At 39.6% G+C, this 20,321-nt stretch overlaps 1 protein-coding gene across 3 annotated transcripts; it reads right to left on the bottom strand.

The window, feature by feature from the left end:
• Nucleotides 1-1,127: 1,127 nt before the first annotated feature.
• On the bottom strand, nt 1,128-14,813 carry LOC149305449 (hydroxyacid-oxoacid transhydrogenase, mitochondrial). 3 transcript variants are annotated; one of them, XM_089477472.1, is made up of 14 exons: nt 14,758-14,813; nt 13,307-13,386; nt 12,618-12,631; nt 12,075-12,128; nt 11,196-11,350; nt 10,751-10,947; nt 9,848-9,925; nt 7,694-7,799; nt 6,415-6,567; nt 5,464-5,562; nt 4,557-4,635; nt 4,146-4,242; nt 1,759-1,916; nt 1,128-1,211 (listed from the first exon to the last, which is right to left on the bottom strand). In XM_089477472.1, the coding sequence occupies exons 1-14, from the start codon at nt 14,811-14,813 to the stop codon at nt 1,128-1,130; spliced, it is 1,410 nt and encodes a 469-aa protein (XP_089333598.1). The 3 variants fall into 3 exon arrangements, with proteins under 3 accessions (XP_089333598.1, XP_089333599.1, XP_089333600.1); XM_089477473.1 differs by having other exon boundaries at nt 12,618-12,637; nt 13,316-13,386; XM_089477474.1 differs by having other exon boundaries at nt 12,618-12,655; nt 13,349-13,386.
• Between the last annotated feature and the right edge of the window lie 5,508 nt (nt 14,814-20,321).

Here is a 20,321-nt window from a genome sequence, read left to right as displayed (position 1 = left end):
ATGCCGATGTCATTCCATTTTCTCTCCAATCTCTCATTATCATGAATTGCCTTGCCTCCATTTCAAACTAGATGTCTGTTTCAACACCTCAGTCTAGCCTAAACTGAACCTCTTATCTTCTCTCCCTCCTAAGCTAACATTTCTGCCATTAAAATGAAATGGCAGAAAATGGCAGGCTAAGCAATTTACTGCCATATAATGCGATGGATTTTCCGATATTTATGCTTTAGGTGATTTTCAATAGCATTTGCCGGGTATGTGCTGATTGCTGTGTATCAGAATCACGCAATCATCAGCAGTGGGAAAAAAAAAATCTGCTGTGATTTTAAAGACAAATATGATGAGTCGACCATATTGTTAAAGTTTGACCTGGCCCTAATGGCACCTTATTAGGTTATAGCCCAAAAAATCAAGGAGTTTAAAGGTTCTGGTAGTGCTGACACTAGGTACTCGGGTTCATACACATACATTGTTTGCACGTTAACATTATTTGCTGTTGGAAGTGCAGCACTGGAGGGGACTGCTCATGTCTAGCACCTTTTCCATAAAAAGCAAATGAAATCGAGCAACAGCTGGCAAATCTGCCTAAAATCCAAGATAATTACAGCTGAAACCCCTAAACTCTCACTGTGCCTGCAATGGAAATTTTGCTATAAGCACATTAATTGTCAGTGTTTTCCTTCGAATAAAATACCCTTTTGAGATGTGACCTTAAATGGATCTTGGTACATAAAATGAAACATAATGATAAATCCTCTTTATAATGTATGTGGCTACCTTTAAAAGAAACCTGTTGGAATTCAATATATTTTCAATAGTTTTTTTGATCTGCATAGGATGTCAGTTGTATTCAACCAAATGTTAGCTCTGTATTATGGACAATACAGTACGAGACTGAACTAGAATTTCAGATGATATGTTAGTAGAGATCACAGTTTTACTTTTGGTACATCTACATAAAAAGCACCACCAAGCAGCTTATAAAAATGCACGGATGAATTGTGTGGGATCGCGCTGAGAACCTATTGTTCCTATTGTACAAATTACAGGATGCTGCTGGCATAGAGGCGCCATGTAACTAAAATCTCAATAGAACTGCTCTCTATGGTATTGTGCAACGTGCTAGACTAATACAGTTTCAAGGAAGCCTCAAATAAACCAGAAAGCTCTTCTATAGAATGTGGTCGAGGAGACAGCTTTGTCACACGTTCCTGCAGAGAGAAAAAAAACATATTTAGGCATTATTGTGTATTTTAAGAAATATTAAATAATAATAATAATAATTATATATGTTTGCTTGATGGGAGTTGTAGTCCACCAGAAGCTGGAGGACCTTATGCTGCCAAAAATGCATGGAATGCTGGATAGTCATACAATGACTTATTCATCCAGATATTTCATACAATATGTGACTCATTGGGTTGATTTCATTACAGATAGACACGTCTGCTCCTCTGCTAACAGAAAAGATAGGATATTACAATGGAGCAGAAGGTTGTTTAAAAAAAATAAAAAATAAAAAAGGGATTTGACAAGTGCTTGGATTACAGAATAGTCTAGTGATCTCTGGAATCTTTGTAATTTCTTCTCCAATGATAGATATTTCAACTAACCTGCAGCTCGTTTTTAGTAAATAATTGCACCCTAGGTAAGACGTTTCAGCTGCCTCCCTGTACAGGTCAATAATGAATGGTTAACCCTGGTCAGTTCTCTTGAGGAGGAGTTCCGTATCTTAAACCATAATATCCTTTTAATTACCTGAGGCAAAGTTCCTTTGACTAAAGCAGGAATATCAGCTGAAGTGTATCCTACAGCCGCCAAACCATCATCGACATTCAGGTCAAACAGGAATTTCCTTAAGGTGTCTGCCAAGATAAGCCCAGCATCTTTGATTTTAGCCGTCCGGATGTCAGCTCCTATATGAAGATATAAAGGTTTGCACTGTAAGGTTTGTAGGAGAGAAGAAGAAGTTTGTTCTGGGTTTAATTAAATCAAATCACTGCCTGAATTTAAAAGAGTCTCTCATTTTCCTGCCAGAAAGTTTGAATCTTCCCTTTTTCAGTGGTCTTCTTAGTGTATGATGAGTAACCGACTGGAAATTATTAATACATGCAAACTATGGCCAACATACTGCTCTTTTGTACAGATACGGGATATAGTAACACCTGCATGTTGTATTTAGCATATTATGACAAGCTCAATTATTTCAGGATAATAAGATCACTGTTTGGGAATTACAGATTTCATGAAAAATGGCTGTGTACTGACATCTAGTGGCCTCACAACACTGAAATCATTACACAGCACACACAGAGCCCACTGAACACACACAGAGCCCACTGAACACACACAGAGCCCATTGAACACACAAATAGAGCCACCTGAACACACGCATTGCCCACTGAACACACACAGAGCCCACTGAACACACACAGAGCCCACTGAACACACACACACACATGCAGAGCCCACTGAACACACACACACACATGCAGAGCCCACTGAACACACATGCACGCCTAGCCCACTGAACACACACACACAGAGCCCACTGAACACACACACGCAGAGCCAACTGAACACACATGCACGCCTAGCCCACTGAACACACACAGAGCCCACTGAACACACACACGCAGAGCCCACTGAACACACACACACGCAGAGCCCACTGAACACACACACAGCCCACTGAACACACTGAACACACACGCAGAGCAGCTGCCTTAGTGCTTAAGTCTCATGCAAATCCACAAAATAGCTATCAATTGGTACATCTTACTAACGTATCTCACCTGAATTACACCTAATTTACTAATATTGATACCTTGATTGGCCAACAGAATTACCTTGAACTGTAAGCTTTTGAGACTATTTGTAGTTATATTGAGAGCTTGCTAATGAAATTGAAATAGTCAATATCATTTTTACCAAATTTGTGCCTTTTATTTCTACAGCTAACATGGTACCATTCTATATCCAATTTACAAGTAGACCCAAAGCAAAACAAACCAAATACACACACACACATTATATATATATATATATATATATATATATATATATATATATATATATATATATAGAGAGAGAGAGAGAGAGAGAGAGAGAGAGAGAGAGAGATATAGATATGTTTTAAATAGGTTCAAAGCTTGTGTCGATGTAACTGCTGAAATGGCCAGACATGGTCGGCACGGAGATTTGTCTTCATATCAGCAGGATATATGAGCTGTCACAACATATATCAGTGTAACTTACCGAGTTCACTGCTCTAAAGGTACAAATAAACATTTCATTCTCATTCTCCAAAATAAGTAGGAATTGTTGTACTACAAGATCTTGCAAAAGCACCCCCTACAAAATAACTGCTAGGGCACTTGCCCAGAGATCCTTCAACCTTCATTATAGCCCCAGGCCACTCCATGGATAACTGCTTCTCTTGTCCAATCCTAGTTTGTCCTTTAAAGACACTTGCCACCCAAAAAAGTATATATTTTACTCTTTTCCCATGTATATGCACTCCAAGCTGTTCATGCTGATTCTCTAACACTACGAGGAGTGTTTTCTGGGCTGCTGCAATTAATGGGAGCCTAAAGAATTCTTTATTATTTATTTTCTTTGCTTTCACACGTGGGATCGGCAGTTGATCTGCCATTTCAGATTTAAGTGAGATATTTATGCTGATATTGGTCACTTGCAGGTGTTGAACTTAACCAACTTACCAATACGACTGCAGATACAAGTGGAACCGGTTAATGTGACTCTACCGCTGGAGTCATTACAACACCTCCCATATACCTTGCTGAATAGACCCCTTGGCGTATGACACTAGAACCCATAATATTCTTTAATCTATTGTAACTAAAATAAGAAGCCAATATAAAACCTTTTATTATGAAAAGAGCACCATTTATGGTGATATGAACCCGATATGCACCAATCCCAACAATAACCCACTGAGAGAACCAGTTGAACTGAAAACCTCCTGGGTTCTTCTAGCCCACAGACATTTAATATGAAATAATTGGGCACAGATATAGATTAAGCTGATGTGTCCAACTTGATTTAAACAATAAAATGAAGAAATAAACAATGAGCATGAGTTTCTTGAGGGAGGGGATGAAAGATTCAGAAAATAGTGTTACCCAGTATCTCTGCTGCCTCCAGGTGGCGCTCCGGACACATTGAGGCGGTAAAAGAAAACACAGCTGGAGACGTGAGAACCACTGAAAGGCCATGGGGCTGCAAGTAACAGATATCACAAAAACATCGTCATACTCTAGAATAAAGCAATGGAGTGTGTTTGCTTTCTAATAGTATTTAGCCTTGCTAAGTTTCACAATATAATACTTTATAGTATCAGTGCTTCTTGACCATTTCCAAATGTTTCTTCTACACTGTCCAGTAATTTATGTTCTTCAAAGAGTGAATGTGTTGCTTTTTTTCAAGATCAGTCAAGGACACAAAATGACTCAATGGATGACAGAAGAAATTCTACGTTATTGTTGGTGTTCTGTGTTGACTTAATAATGAATACGGCTAAGGTATAATCTTACCACTATTGGGTGTTCCACATTATAATCCTTGGCTCGGTAGCTCTTCACTAGGCCTGCAATAGGGTACGACATCCCATGGCTGGGAGCAAAAGAATGACAAAATATTACTAAACGGTGCTGTCATGCATACCTCATACCAATCAGGGCAGTTACCAGCAGATAAAATATCAACACGTAGTTAATGGCAGTAACCAGTGATCCACGGTGGAATTTTCTTGGACAAAATGACACAGGGCTCGGTTAACATAATATTAATTATCTATTATTCAAGGCAGAATGTATGTATGGGCCATTCAAATGATGATACCTCTATTGTTCCTTATAGTAGGAAGCAGGTCCTTAGATAAATTATACTATGGACTGTGCTCAGTTTATTATATAGCAAGGTATTGTAAAAACGGTTAATGCCTCTCCCTTTCATTTCATGGAGTAGTAGTAAACAATGTAGTAAAAGTTAGAGTTAAGCTTGGGACAATTTAGCTGGAAAGACTGGGATTGGTTGGGATAGGGTGGAAAAATGTTAGGTGGCATAGTTTGGGAATGAAGGTCATTTTGAGGCCATTTTGTTATAGGGGCAATATATATAGTGTCCTCTTCCTGAGAAAAATATTATGGCGGTTATTCATTGCAAACTGTGCAAGAAGGTTAAAACGATGGCGTTCAGGGGCCTCAGGCTGGTTGAGATCCTAGAGGAAGAATATTAACAGTGGGGCAATCTATCTGATGGGTGTCCCTCTATGGCCACCTCAATTGAGAAGAGGACAATGCAGATATGACTAGTACACCCTAGACAAGTCTGGCTTCTGGGTTTCTATGATTAAACATATGGTTATGTTCATGGGTTGAGGTAGATATCTGGTTAGAGAGCCCTATTATCACAGAGAATCCAAGTATTAATGTCGCTCACCATAAGTGCACTCCCGCATTTCCAAAGCCAATGCCAGCAAATGAGCTGGCCAAGTGCATGGAGAAACGAGCTTCACGGTCATCAGGACTCTTTACAGCCCTGCAAGTATGAGAATTAAACATATATATTTAGTCTCCTTTGGTTTACTAGGCACATTTATGAGATTGGTAAAGGGTAAAATCATACAATTATTTGTATCTCACAGCACATTCACTCTTTTACCTTCACCAACCATAAAACACTACTTCCTATAGTTCCTATAATTTCCAAATGAACTGTCAGGTAATTTGCATCTTTAAAACTGCTAATCCTGGTGATTGAGTTTGAGTTGTAAAAGAAGGTGTAAATTAGACGTTTCAGTGATCCTCTGGAGCAAATATAGGCCTAGGAGACTTTCAGAAGCAGGCTATGAGAATTTGAAGTTCCATTGAGAACTTTTAAGTTCATGTATGAAGCAGAAGCATATTTTGTCTTGAGTGAATTCCAGTAAATACATTTTGTGTGTACTTTCAGGTTTTTAGAAAACATTTTTGTGCTTTGCATCTACTCAAGTGAACTTAGGGCTTAACTAATAAAGAACTTGGTAACGTTTAGTCAACCTATATAAGAAGCATGAAGGCCATGCTTTAGAATTTTTATATTATTTTGTCCAAGTCTTCTTCATACAAAGTCACATACATAATTCTCAGATCCAGTAAATAACAAGCAAATGTATTTTATTAATGGCATGTCTCCTATCCCTTTCTACAACTTGACAACATGGCTAAAGGTGAATGATGTATGATGTTTAAGACTTTTCTGAAAATATTTGCTTAACATAAAATAAACATTTGTGTTCACTTAGGTATTTGGTGGGCCTATTACAGAAATGTTCATATTTATTATAAAAGTATACTGAAAAGCACGGTAGGTTTTAGAAAACACTTTTTTTTTCTTAGTAAGTACACATACCTTTTTAGATACTTGGCCACAATCCTCAATGCATGTTTGGCCCACACATCGCTGATAGGGTTGCTACCCTGGTACGCAGGACGTTCAATAGGGTTAGTAGGGCAGGGACTGCGCATATGATAAGGGAGGGCAGTGTAGGACTCGAGCGCATGGCTAAAAGAAACATGGAAAAAATGAACTATAAACAATTTGTCTGCTTTAGAGAAATATAAGGAAGGGATAAGAAGGTGTATATTCCTATGGTACAGCATAACAAGCCAAAGTATCTATCGACCCAGAAGTACCGACGTAGAATGACTTAGTAGACTCAATAGCTAAAGGATATATTTTAAAATACATGTTCCAGGTGACTTAGATATATAACTAGCTGGCTGAAATGTGATGTGTCACAGGATAGCCAACAATCCAGCCATGACCTGCAATCTTATTGATAGAACTTTTTTTGTTGTAGACCAGGGAAGCCTTTCCTGCAATGGTGCTCTCTGCTTGGTCTTTAACAATCCTCTGTATTTAGAATACTACAAGTAACATGAATGTTCCTATCGTGGAGGAGCTTGTCTGACCGCAAGATATCTTAAGAATCCTAAGGCAGCAGCTACTCAGTTTAGTGGTAAGGGTGGAGTTGTGGCTAAACGGTATCCCAATAAGTAAACCCATCCAAATAGTTAAACATAGTTGGAATAGTTGGCCAGAGAGTAATTTTCTCTCTCTGTGCCCCCTGCACTCTCCCCCTATGTATCTCTGTGCCCCCTGTGCCCTTATCTTCCCAGTCCCCTGCCTTGTATCTGGCTCCCACGTGCTTTCTCACGTTGTCTGGTCTCCTCTGATCTCTTTGTGATGATACTGACAGGATAGGTGGGAGAGGGTCAGTGGGTGAGAGAGTGTGCAGCTGCGCAGTAAAAACTGACAGGAGAGAAGGAGCGGAGCGTGTGCAGTGTCTACAGTAGAAGCTGCCCTAAATTATAATATAATCCACTTCAGACAATTGGACAAGACCAACCAAATGGGCTAGTAATACAGTGTCTAAAACAAAATTCAGCAGGCAGTATGCTCAATGGACACAATCCAGCCAGGACCTACTCACAATTAATACATAGAAGGCACATAAAAGGAGAACAGAATCTAGTGGCAACATGTTGAATATCAATTAACAACATGTGAAAAGGCTTTAGGCAGTGGTGAAAAATCTTAAAATCAAGGCTAGCAAAGGGAGCAATTGTTTCCCGTGTATTGTATCCGTCATGTATTAGTTATGCTTTATGTTTATATCCTGACTCACCACAATACATCAAAACCGCTGTTAGCAACTACTCTCTCAGGCATGTGAAGCGTGTGTACAGGGTCAATCAAACCCAACGTTGGCTTAATAGCTCTGGATGCAATACCTACAATAAAAATAAATGGTTTACTAGGAAATAATAAAAAACAGGTTGTCAGATATTTTATCACAGAAAACATGTATTTCTATATTCTGTGATTTTACACAAAATGGAGTTAGAGCCATTTTATTTTATTTAATCATATAGTGATGATTTCTTTTTGTCCTTGTTCCCTCTATAATTGAGAACAAAGGAGTATTCATGTATAATGATGTTTCAGTGTATATATGATCCAATTAATGTTATCTTCCATGAGAAAGTTAAGGAGTAGACACTGCATATCTTTAGAAATGTAACTGGGAATGGGGGATACATGGGAAGACTACCAAGACCTGAGTTACTATCTAGGAAGTAACATTTGGCGATTAGGGTGACCAAGGATAAATTCCAAACACATATGTAATGGTTTTAAGTTAATTCTTAGACAAGAGCGTCTCTCACAGGTAAATTAAGAAATTACAACGGTGTAAATATGAGTAGAAATCCTAATTATAATGGGTAAAACCCACCGTTATGATTGGAGAATTCCAATCAAAAGGTGGAGGCTATGATAATAAGCCCTGTCTTTAAAAGCTTACGTCTTTAATAAAAAAAGAGAAAAAAAAAAAGATCGCACCCTGAAATGGACAGACCCTGACGGACTTATTCACCAAATTTACCCCAGAGAATTGGAATCTTAAGATCCTGGCACCATATTTCACTCTTAGAGTTACTTTGAGTTCTAACCTATATAATTTGTAGAAAGTTATATTCTTGCCCACTTAATTTCTTGACAATGAATCTGGATTAATTACTACAAGGACCAGTTGGACAACAGCAACAAGTGGTGGTAAATATAATTGTTTTATTATTCTGAATAGAGATGAATTTTGTCTTCTTCGTATAGAATTCCCTGTTTCTGGGAAGTACTATATTGCATTATTGTATATGGCGGCTTGTGAGACTACAGCTTATAACCCGTGATAATAACAATAATGAAAAGGTATTTTTACCTATTGACGAAGTTTGACATTATTTGCATCTATTAGGAACTTCACTAATACTCTTAGACACAAACAAATTATTTTTAATATGTCATATTAGTTAAACTAATATTAGAGAGATAGTGATATTTTTATTACTGCCCTGATTATTATCAATTTTTGGTTGCTGAGTGGACTGGAAATTAATTGTGTGTTAGACTCATAAAATAACAATTCATATTGATAACTATCGATAATATACTGTATTTGAATTGATTTATTTTTGACATGTTTTAAGAATTTTGTGTTTTATATCATGCACTGTGTGACTCATATAGATATTTTATAAATTGTGTTTACAATAAATAATATTTTTATTGACTATCGTGGCGATATCTATCTAATTTGAATTATAATTTTCGGAGATAAAATATAGGGTATCTCCTTAAATTAATATTGTGGATGTGGTACTACAATATTTGGTAGCGTCGTTATTTTGTGTGTGTGGCGAAATATTGGTTTTGCCTATTTTGTCTCATTAATATCCCTAACAATGTAGTCTCTGATGATATTTTGTTATGTCCTATTTATGTTTACATTTCCTATTTCTTTTCATAACTTGTTTGATTGAATTTGTTTATCCTTACATTTTGTTTTTATTTAAAGGAACAGTCTAATGTCCCATATAGCCCTGACAACTCACAATGTATATGAAAGCATGTTTTACGTACCCTAATATGCATTATTCTACCTGTAAGAAATAATAATATTAATAAGAATGATAATTAGTAAAATAATTGGTGAAAATGCTACAGCTCCATCAGTCCCCTCTCCCCAAAGTATACCGGTAATGGTAACAGAAGACATTTTAAATGTAAATTAATTTCTTTTCCAGTTTTTAGTATTAAATATGGAACCTCCATATTACATGACATTTTATTTATAAAGCACCAGCAGATACTATACTAAACCCCCTGTCACGATTATTTTTTAATTTACCTTTTATATGCATAGGTAGTTGTATAATATTTGATGTTGGTGTTTTCCTATCATTGCCTAAAATTAGGAAGAATACAAATAATGCAAACATACCTGTTTTGGCTTTCAGTTCTTCATAATCAAATATGGCTATTCCAGTGGTTTCACTTCCAGTCCCAGATGTAGTTGGAACTATAAGAAGATATTTATAACAATTAAAAATCAGCTGCTGTAATGAGTAAACATAACTGCTCTGATGCTAGCTTTATCAACACCCGGTCACTGGTTTAGAGCTGAAAAACATAAAGATGTTTGCTTGTATAGGAATTCTTAAAGGAGTTTTGCAGACAGTCCTCATTTTACATTGACTTACAGCAATTCGTACATACATAGTGCAGTATTTGGAGAGGACTGGCACGGTTTAGCCAAGGGGGTAACATGACATTTGGCAAACAATGACAGGGGCAACAGTGATCAGTGTGTGCAATGCCATCCTGCCCAATGCTGTAAATGCTGCCTAAAGCCCTTGCTATGCTAAACACCCTGGTGGTGATATGTGGAACTGCAAGTAAAACACATAAAAGTTCTCTAGAAGTGAGACAAACTGGTCAAACAGATACCTTAGGTGAGGATCATAACCTATACTGTAAAATCCTTGACTTATAACATATCATTTTACATCACCTTATGCCCGTAGGTGGTGCTTTTGCAATTTTGAAAAATATTTCACTAACAATAAAAAATTAAGAATAATTATTTCAACTATGTATTTGAGTTAAATAGAGGATATTATCCTTGAATGTTGCACGTCTGTTTAACCATGTTACATAGATCGCTGAAGGTCCCTTGAAAAGTCCAGTCTAGACATTGTTGTCCTATATATAACTCCTATGATTTCTATTAACCACGTTACAGATGTGAATTATTTTTAATCCAGTGTTCACAGTACCAGCTCTCTGTTAATAAAGCCTTCTAACATTTCACTAAATGTTATTTATCAGGTAATGATGGTCTTACTGGCAATGAGAGGTTTAAGGGCCACAGTCACTGCTTTTCCCTTTCCGATCGGAGCGTTGACATAGTCTAGGAAGTCGGCGTCAGGACTGGATGCGTATAAGTTAGCGGCCTTACAGGTGTCCATCACAGAACCCCCTCCGACAGCAACGTAGGCATCGAAGCAGCCTTTCCTGGCAAACTGAATAGCATCCATAAAGCTGGGTAAAGAAAAAGAATTAAAAAAAGATTAATTGAGAGGATTTTCCATGCAAACCGAAGGCAAAGTATTAGATAACCGACAGAGAACATAGCATTGCCATCCTGAATGTAGCACTTTGTATAAAATGAGGTATAGATTAGTATCTTTAAAAAAAAAAAGCAAATAAACTCTATGGTATTCTTCATTTACTGAGTTACATTTACAACAAAAGCAATTATGTGTGTCCAGTATTTAATAGTAAATCACCTTTTATCAGTTGGTTCCACTCTGACATTGTCATATACACTGAAGTGGACATTATTCCTTGCCAGTGAACTTAGCACAGCCTTTACCGGAGAAAGCTCAGCTAGGTTCTTATCGGTCATCACACAGACATTCTTCACGCCTAGATTCTGCAGGTCCTGAAATTGTTTAAAATGTATCATACACAAATAAATAATGTGTCATACAGCACACAAAAGGAGACAATGTCTAGACGGAATAAGCTTGCCACTAACTCCAACATTTGCAAACAGCGCATTTATTGTTGGCCATCCAGTCTTCTCCAAATCATTTACCGAGATGTAGCTGAACAGGAACCCCATAAAGGAAGCAGAAAACGACCCAGACAGGGTACAAAAGCTGCCTTATGTGTTTTTTTACTGCAGAAATCTGATGGCTGTATTTGGAATTGCTTGCCAAACCTAGGAGGCAACTGCCTCAACCATACCCTGGTCGTTGTGAGTCCGGTGCCATTGATTTCTTTGCGGAATAAACACAAGCAACTTAACGGATCCTAGTAGTCTGAATGGTGCAATACGTGCATCTCACTAAACGTCCTAAATGTGTCTCAATGGGAGCCCCAGAGAAAGCATCCAACTACAAGAAGGGCCAACATTAGTAAATCCATTAAAAAATATATTGTGGACACCATAAACGTATCCAACATGACAAAGCCTAGGTGATCGGCGTGGGAAGAAAGATGGACTGCATTCACAAAGTGGTGTTATACGGGGGCAGAGAAAGGCAAGGTGGGGGGCTAGAATGGGGAGATAACTAGAAATAAAGCAAGAAACAACAGGAAACAAAAGGGTCCAATAATATTCACTATATTCCATATTATGTATGATATGTTTTAGGTCTTACCATGCCAACCTCCTTGGTTACATTTTCTCCGTATCTGATATTTGAAACAGCCATCTGGAAGGCAAACGATACAAAGGTTTATAATTCATCTTAATGCAATGGTAGTCTGGGTGGTGGGGAATTCATCTATTGTCTAACCGCGGGATGGATTTCATTGAATGGCAAAATGTCTTAAAAGCAATAAATGCTAATTAATTTAGCAATCAGCAAAAGATCTGAGCCCTTAATGGATATGAAATGACTTTTTAGTGCATACTTTAAGTGATGATCAGCCATGTTACCTGTACATTATTTTATATACCAAGCCAGCAATAAACACACATATTTGACTTGCATCACTTTGAAGAAAAATAAAGTCTCAATTCGTTTGGGATGAATCTACAACAAATGATAATATTAAAAAAGGAACGATCCAAACTTACATCACCCAGGCTGATTTCATTCATGACATATTATACCCCACTGGAGCTGCTTTCCCTCAACAAATGCCCCATCATGTGGACAGTATCCCTTACAGGTAAGTGCGGAATTTAGCTACATTACCTCAAATGCATAGTCTGTTGTGTTTCCCGTTGATGGAGCTAAGAAAAGGAACACAGTTATTAGACAATGATTAATGATCTATTTGTTTAAGACAAGATATATTTGTATAATAATAATAATATTACTAATATACAACATAATTATAGCTATTGGTAAAGCCTATGAACAAGTGATGGTCCAAGTGTTGTCTCACAAGTGTTGATGAGCTACATATCCCATGATGCTAAACTAGCTCCTTTCACAGGCACCGAACATCATGGGATTGCTTTGCCCATGACCCCAAAATATTATTGCTGAACATCATTTTTTAATTCAGTTTATGCACTCCCAACAATCCTGCTGGAAACACATTTCATTTGGATTAGCAGCAGTAACTTGGGTTCATATAATCTACTCCAAGATGCGAACAGATAAATGCACCATTGTAAGGTTTTCACAAGATCTGCGTCTTCCTAGTTCTCCCAGACGGTGGCCAACATTAACTTAGAACAAACAATGTTTGAAAGTAAATAGACAAAATATTAGCGACCAATCTTAATGATTATGCATTGAATAAGATTGGATATCTGTTTTCAAGTAGGAAAGTAAATGGAAGGATTGTATATAAAGCGATTCTGATGCAGTTTGTGAAAAATACCTGAGCAGCACAGCAGCCAAAAGAATAGAACTAAGATAAAAAAAGAACTAACAAACTTTGTCTCCCTGTATAAGGTGATCCAGAAGTGTAATACCTTGAGAATAAGTGTGAGAATGGGCTGGGCACTTGCACCTAAAATACAAAAAGTATAGTTAATAAACAGCAGCTATATAGAATCAGTGCTATATAGAATATTTTTAGATGATGTAGATCACAGAACACTGAGTAAGGTAGCCAGCACCTCTGTATAATTACAGGAGTGTTAATATACATGATCATACCCAGAAACTTCACAGGGTTGACAACCCAGAGAATCCCCTGAGGAAGTGCACCCACTGAAAATAACGGCAGCACTTTCCATACATGTGCACGGGGGTCCGAGGAGTCAGTGAATAGGGGTCTGAACATCCAGCGTTGGATCTGGCTGAAGGTGAGTATAACACATGCAGAAATATCTGTTCAGCCAAACTTATCTCCTGCAAAGCATTTAGCTGACAGGAGGGGAAAGGTGCAAATGCGTATAGGGGGATCCAGCAGAATCCCCCCCACACATGCATTTTCAAAACAGACCACACGGAAAAGGAACATGCAGCTGTCATATGCATTAAAGTGCACGTGATGGTTGGAGTGTCCCTTTAAAGGGGTGGGTGGAGAGTAGGTAGGAAGTAGGCGGAACTTGTGCATGAAGTAGGTGGGACTAAACACCACTCCCCTGCCCAGAGATGGAAAATATTCACCTGGAGTACAGGAGAGGAAGAGCTCATCAGGAGACTCCGGATCAAACCCAGCAATCTCCCAGGTAATAAAAACAAACGTTCATACAACAACAGCTTCACAATATACAGAACTCTATGCAAAACACTATGTTTATACACAAAATACATTCTGTATTAAATGTAATATGTGTGTCACAAACAATGACATAGCTACATAAACACTGTTATACAGCTCTACAACATATTTCTTTTTTTTTTCCATTATTTACAACGTTCTCTTAACGTTGTAAACGATCGCTACATTAAAATAATGTTTAATAATAATGCCCATCATGTCCAGTAAGAAAGATATATATATAGCTGTATTAGCCCAAGAAAAAATGGAATATTTAGGTATCTCTTTATTGGACCAACACAGGAGAACATATAAAGTTACACAAGCTTTGGGACCTCAGATGTCCTTGGATTTCATTTGAAAGAGGGACCTCTGAGGTCCTGAAAGCTTATGTAACTTTACTTTTTTTTTTATGTTGCCCCAATTAAAGTTATCAACTTTGGATAAAGAATGAAAATCCAGAGAGCAAGATCTCAAATGCAAAATCAGCATTAGAAGTGTAATAGAGCAAGAACTAAGAATACAGGCTTATTATTTTATTATTTAATCATATCTCACTTGGATATTTGAATTAATTAGGCTAAAAGCTTGGTTTCAATACAAAAGGTAACACAGTTAACGTAATTATGCCAATGAACACTTAAACCACTTCTGGTTATCAACAAAACTTACGAAGCTCGCTGCAGTTGCCTTAATAGGCGAATTACTTGGTCTCGTCCAGCTGCCATTATAACAGTAACGGTGGCCCCGCTTTCAACCTAAAACACTAAGAAGACGAGCAAAAATAAATATTGGGTTACAGATAGATTTCTTATTAGTAAGATACACAAGGTGTAAATCAGGTCAATGGTAATCAGCCTTTTCTCATAGCAAATGATGGCATTTTACATTAAAGGTGCTGTTCCACCTAGAGATAACATGAATTGCATGGCAACGACTCCTGGTGCCTCCTTGCGTCATATGACAATTAAGTATTCCCAGCAAAAGTGATTAAAAGGCTAATTGATCATTAGAAAACCCTTTTACAATTTTTTAAACGGTTTTTTTGTGTTCAAACTCTTTTTTCTTAGTTAAGTCTACTTTTCTCAAGTCTACGTAGGACTTCATTAGCATCGCCATAAGGTCAGTTTAGAGCGGTGTTTGAGCATGGAAGGTCACCCAAATTGTCACATGACTCTCTACATACCCCCCAAAGAGGGACACCGTCATTAGGGGATTGATTTGAAGCAACATCAGGGCAGGACTACCCGCTACCTTACCCGTCCTGCCATTTAACAATGTATTGATGTAGAATGTTGGGTTATGACATCCTATCGCAAAGCTCTTCTTCAATAAACAGTGAGGTGGCCAAGCGGGAGCTGAGGTCCAGGTTTGTGCTTCAAAAAGCATAGATCTCGATCGATTTCAGAATTCAGTGGGGCGGACGGGGATCTTCTGATCTTCCCAACCATCCCATGATCCCCGCTGCCTGTAGAACAGACCCCGCTGTGTGTTTCACTTATACTCAGCAACAGAGTATCAAATATAGCAACAACATAACAGAACGTCTCCCCGATATAACCTAAGGGTATGTTTGGAGGTTAGACGGGTTACTGGAATGACTTCTTTAAGAATTATACAAATGGGAGCGTATGATGTTAACCCTCTCTATGCCAGTGCAAAGGAATAGGGTTAATTTATACATCCGTGTGACAATCTGTGAACTGACTGTATTCTAAATAGTAATGTATTCCAGTTATATGTCAGACAACAATCTGTAACATATCTAAGCGGCTAAACTATTCTGATATGACAAATGCAGTGCCGTTTCTTGGATCGGAGCTAGAGGAGAGCATGATCTTGTTTCCATACCTTGTACTGCTTTCCTTGAAGGGCTGATCTAAGAGTGTTTCTCTCCCAGCATTCATCTGCGTGTTGCTCTCAGAATGCAGACACTCGATCTCGCGCATGCTGGAGGCCCCCGAGTTCCTCCCACTGTAGTTACTTCCCAACGCAAACACTCCACCTTCTGAAGAATGTGCAAATCAAGTGGTTTAGTTAAGTATTAAACAAATCCTGTAAGCACAAGTGGGATTGTGGGAAGAGGTCATTATACGGAAAGGCTTCTATTCTATACACATCACAAAGAATGGAGTATATCACGTCCAAGGCTTTTCTCCATTCTCTCAGTAGTTACAGAATGATGTGAAGATTAAAAAACGTCTTGCCGATCACTCAATTGCAGCCAGACGAATAAAGCGTAAACATTTGGTGGTTTGCGTGTTTGGCAATTAAACAAGCCACTAAAGTAGAGCACAAAGCAAACAAAAGATAAACGGGGGTGAAAGCGCACTTGTCATCGTGGGGATCGTCTCACTAGAGGGTAAAATCTCACCTTACACATCATGCTCACCTTTACATTTCCAACCTTTGCCTCTATAGAGACACAATCATATGGCATAACGTCTACAAATATGGCGGCTGGGTGGACGTCAGTAATCCTCTCCGCAGAGTCACAGCACCGTATGGAGACGAGGAGAGGCGGCTCATCCTCCAGAGTTAAATAGAACACCATATACACATGTACTAGTGATTTCGTAGTATACATTCATCGCACAGTGTATATGTAAAGTGCCAGTAGATATGTTGGTTGAAGACAGGTCCCTAGCATGTTAAAGGGACAATCCACTCCCAGGGAGACCCCTAAAAAACAATGAATAAGGGAATACTTTGTATCTTCGTGAAATGGGTTTCCACGGCACAGTTCGAAGATCACTATGCGCAATGGCAATGGCCGGCTGGAGCAGTGGAAATGTTCACTGCAATCATAAATTACGCTTCATTACTGGAAAGTCTGATGGATGAATGTGGGTTTGGAGGAAGCCCAGGAGAATGTGTAGTGCCTGCTGTAAGCTTTGGTGAAGAAGGGATAACGGTCTGGGGCTGTTTTCCAGGGTTTGGGCCCCAGTGACGGGAAATCTTAATGCTTCAGAATGCAAAGACATTTTGGACGATGCTATGATTCCAAATTTGTGAGAACGGTTTGGGGAAGACCCTTTTCTATTCCAGCATGACTGAGCCCCAGCATACAAAGCAAGCTCCATAAAGACACGGTTGGAGTTTGGTGAGGAAGAACTTGACCGGCCGCACAGAGCCCTGACCTCAACCCCATCAGACACCTTTAGGATGAACTGGAACGGAGATTGGAAGCCAGACCTTCTCATCCAACATCAGTGCCGGACCTCACAAATGCTCTACTGTATAAACAGGCAAATATTCCCACAGAAACTCCCCAAAATCTTATGGAAAACCATCCCAGAAGAGTGGAAGCTGTTATAGCTGCAAAGGGGTGCCAACTACTTATTAATTTCTATGGTTTTGGTATAGATGTGACGGTCATTTGTTTTCGCCTTATGATTTACACAACTGAGCAAACCCTATGTTAGGAGTTAAATGACTGATCTGCGCTGACTCCTTCAAACATAACTTTCCACTACATGCTGCAGCTTCCCAGTAGAAAAAAAATGATAAGTAAGATTGGCTGCCTCTTGTCAACAGCCCCAAACATCACAATACGGCGTGACTGACATTCTGCCGTTCAGGCCTACAAATAAACTGCGGTTTGAAAATAAAAGTCATGCATGCATAGTTGCCAGCAGTCCCAAATTTGTCGGGACAGTCCTGGCTCTTTTTGGGTAAAACACTGCCTGTGCACAGTGCACAGGAGACCTATACACACCGCTGGTAAATGAGCTCCAGATGCCCAGTATCTGTACCTGGTAGCCAGGAGCTCAATGCCACAGTGTTGCCTAACCCCGCCTACTTTAGACTCCACCCCTTTCGTACTTGGATACCTGGGGCAGAAGTTGGCAAGTGCATGCGTAGAGTTTTGGGGTATATACAGTGGCGGAACTACCGGGGTCGCAGGGGTCGCGACTGCGACCGGGCCCCGGCGGCAGGGGGGCCCAAGCCAAGGGGCCGCCCGAAATCTTTTTTCCGTTTGTTTTTTTTTAAAAATAAGGCAGGGGCGTCCAACATGCGGCCCGCGTAAGATCGGCAGCAAGGGCAACCGATCTTACGCGACCCGCACCTCAAGCCCTGCTATTTACTTGTGGGAGGGTCTTCTGGACTGCACAGAGGAAGCGGAGTTCACGTGACATCCTACTTCCTCTGTGCTTTAGCAGAGAAGGCAGAGGGAGGCCGCGCCCCCTGCTGAAGTCTGTGAGCGGCATCGAGGAGCTGCAGTGCAGGTAAGGGGGTGGGGAGGGTGTTTGAATGAGTATGCGTGATTGAGGGAATTAATCTGTGAATGAATGAGTATATGAATAAATGAGTGTGTGTGTGTGATAGCATGGATGTGTAAGTGCTGGAACCTAGGCATGATGAGACTGTGATTGCTGTTAGCAATCACACTCCTATCATGCCAAGTCAGCCAGTACATGCTGAAACCTGGCCAGCTGCCCCCCTTGTGTATTGATGCTGCCAGCAGTATGGGGTCTGCACTTACAGCCACCCTGTGCCAGCATGTACTGGCTGACTTGGCATGATAGGAGTGTGATTTCTAACAGCAATCACAGTCCCATAATGCCTAGGTTCCAGAATTTACTGGATGGATGTGTAAGTGCTGGAACCTAGGCATGATGGGACTGTGATTGCTGTTAGCAATCACACTCCTATCATGCCAAGTCAGCCAGTACATGCTGAAACCTGGCTAGCTGCCCCCCTTGTGTATTGATGCTGCCAGCAGTATGGGGTCTGCACATCACTTACAGCCACCCTGTACCAGCGTGTATTGGCTGACTTGGCATGATAGGAGTGTGATTGCTAACAGCAATCACAGTCCCATCATGCCTAGGTTCCAGCATTTACTGGATGTATGTGTAAGTGCTGGAACCTAGGCATGATGGGACTGTGACTACTGTTAGCAATCACACTCCTATCATGCCAAGTCAGCCAGTACATGCTGAAACCTAGCTAGCTGCCCCCCTTGTGTAGTGATGCTGCCAGAAGTATGGGGTCTGCACATCACTTACAGCCACCCTGTACCAGCATGTACTGGCTGACTTGGCATGATAGGAGTGTGATTGCTAACAGCAATCACAGCGAGCACAGTCCCATCATGCCTAGGTACCAGCATTTACTGGTTGCCTGGGTATGATAGGAGTGTGATTGCTGTAAGCAATCACACTCCTATCATGCCAAGTCATATTGCTAATTTTGTCCAATTGTGTGTTACCTACTTTTATTAAACATGTGAGTTTTTATTATTATTTTTAAAGGTGGGGGTCATTTTCGGTTTTGGCTAAGTGAACCCTGAATGTTTTGGTCCAGAATTTTCATTTTAGTTCATCCCTAGAATAAATCTAGGGAATCCTGAATTTGTAGTCGCAAAACTTTCAAGGCCCAGAAATCAGTGAGAGGAAGAGTAAAGGTTTTGTGTCATTTTACTTTATTTTAATCTGCATATTTTATTAAAGGCCATATTTTTTGTCACAGTGAAAAATGAGTGCGGCCCGCGCACGTATACAATTCTGATGAAGTGGCCCACTGCAGAAAAAACTTGGACACCCCTGGATTATGCCCTTTGTACATGCGCCCCTTTTTCTTTGATTTTTTTACAGATATGATTCAATATGTAAATTGAATTTGTTGAAAAAAAATTGTTGGGTAAAAATCATGGTTTTTTTGGGGGGGTGAGGGGGCCCCTAACAGATTCTCGCACCCGGGCCCTGAGGCGTCTAGTTACGCCCCTTGGTATATATGCCCAGCTGTCGAGGCGATGTGTCCCTTTTCATCCGGTGTTGAACCGTGCAGGACAAATACCAGTTGAAGGTTTTCACATATGGAATCCGAAGAACTGTTCGGCCTGTCTACTCATTTTTGCGCTGCCTGTCCTGTGCATGTTTAAATTCCCTAACTGTATTAACCTTTACCACTTCTGCTGGAAGGCCGTTCTGCTCATCTAGAACCCTCTGAATGAAGTCAACCTATTAAACATGACATCTGACCCTCGAATTCTACAGGATCGTGGGAGTGGTAGTTCATCTGCAACTAGACTGCTACCTGTTAAAAACTTAACCCAGTTCCTTTGTCTCATTGAATGCTTTACCATACCAATAAAGTTTTGAAAATAAAAAAACCGCAGGCCTGTCATCATTAACCAATCAGAGAACATTTCCTCCTCGGAAGTGAAACGATCGCCCTTTCCTTTCCACTCTCCTACAGTGGTAACACGTGCTTCCGCTGTAGTCCGGGAC

This window comes from Sceloporus occidentalis, unplaced genomic scaffold, assembly GCF_023333645.1.
Source record: "Sceloporus occidentalis isolate IW3139 unplaced genomic scaffold, rSceOcc1.0.p SCAF_11, whole genome shotgun sequence".
NCBI classification, from domain to species: Eukaryota; Metazoa; Chordata; class Lepidosauria; order Squamata; family Phrynosomatidae; genus Sceloporus; species Sceloporus occidentalis.
This window is presented reverse-complemented; position numbering and strand designations above follow the sequence as displayed.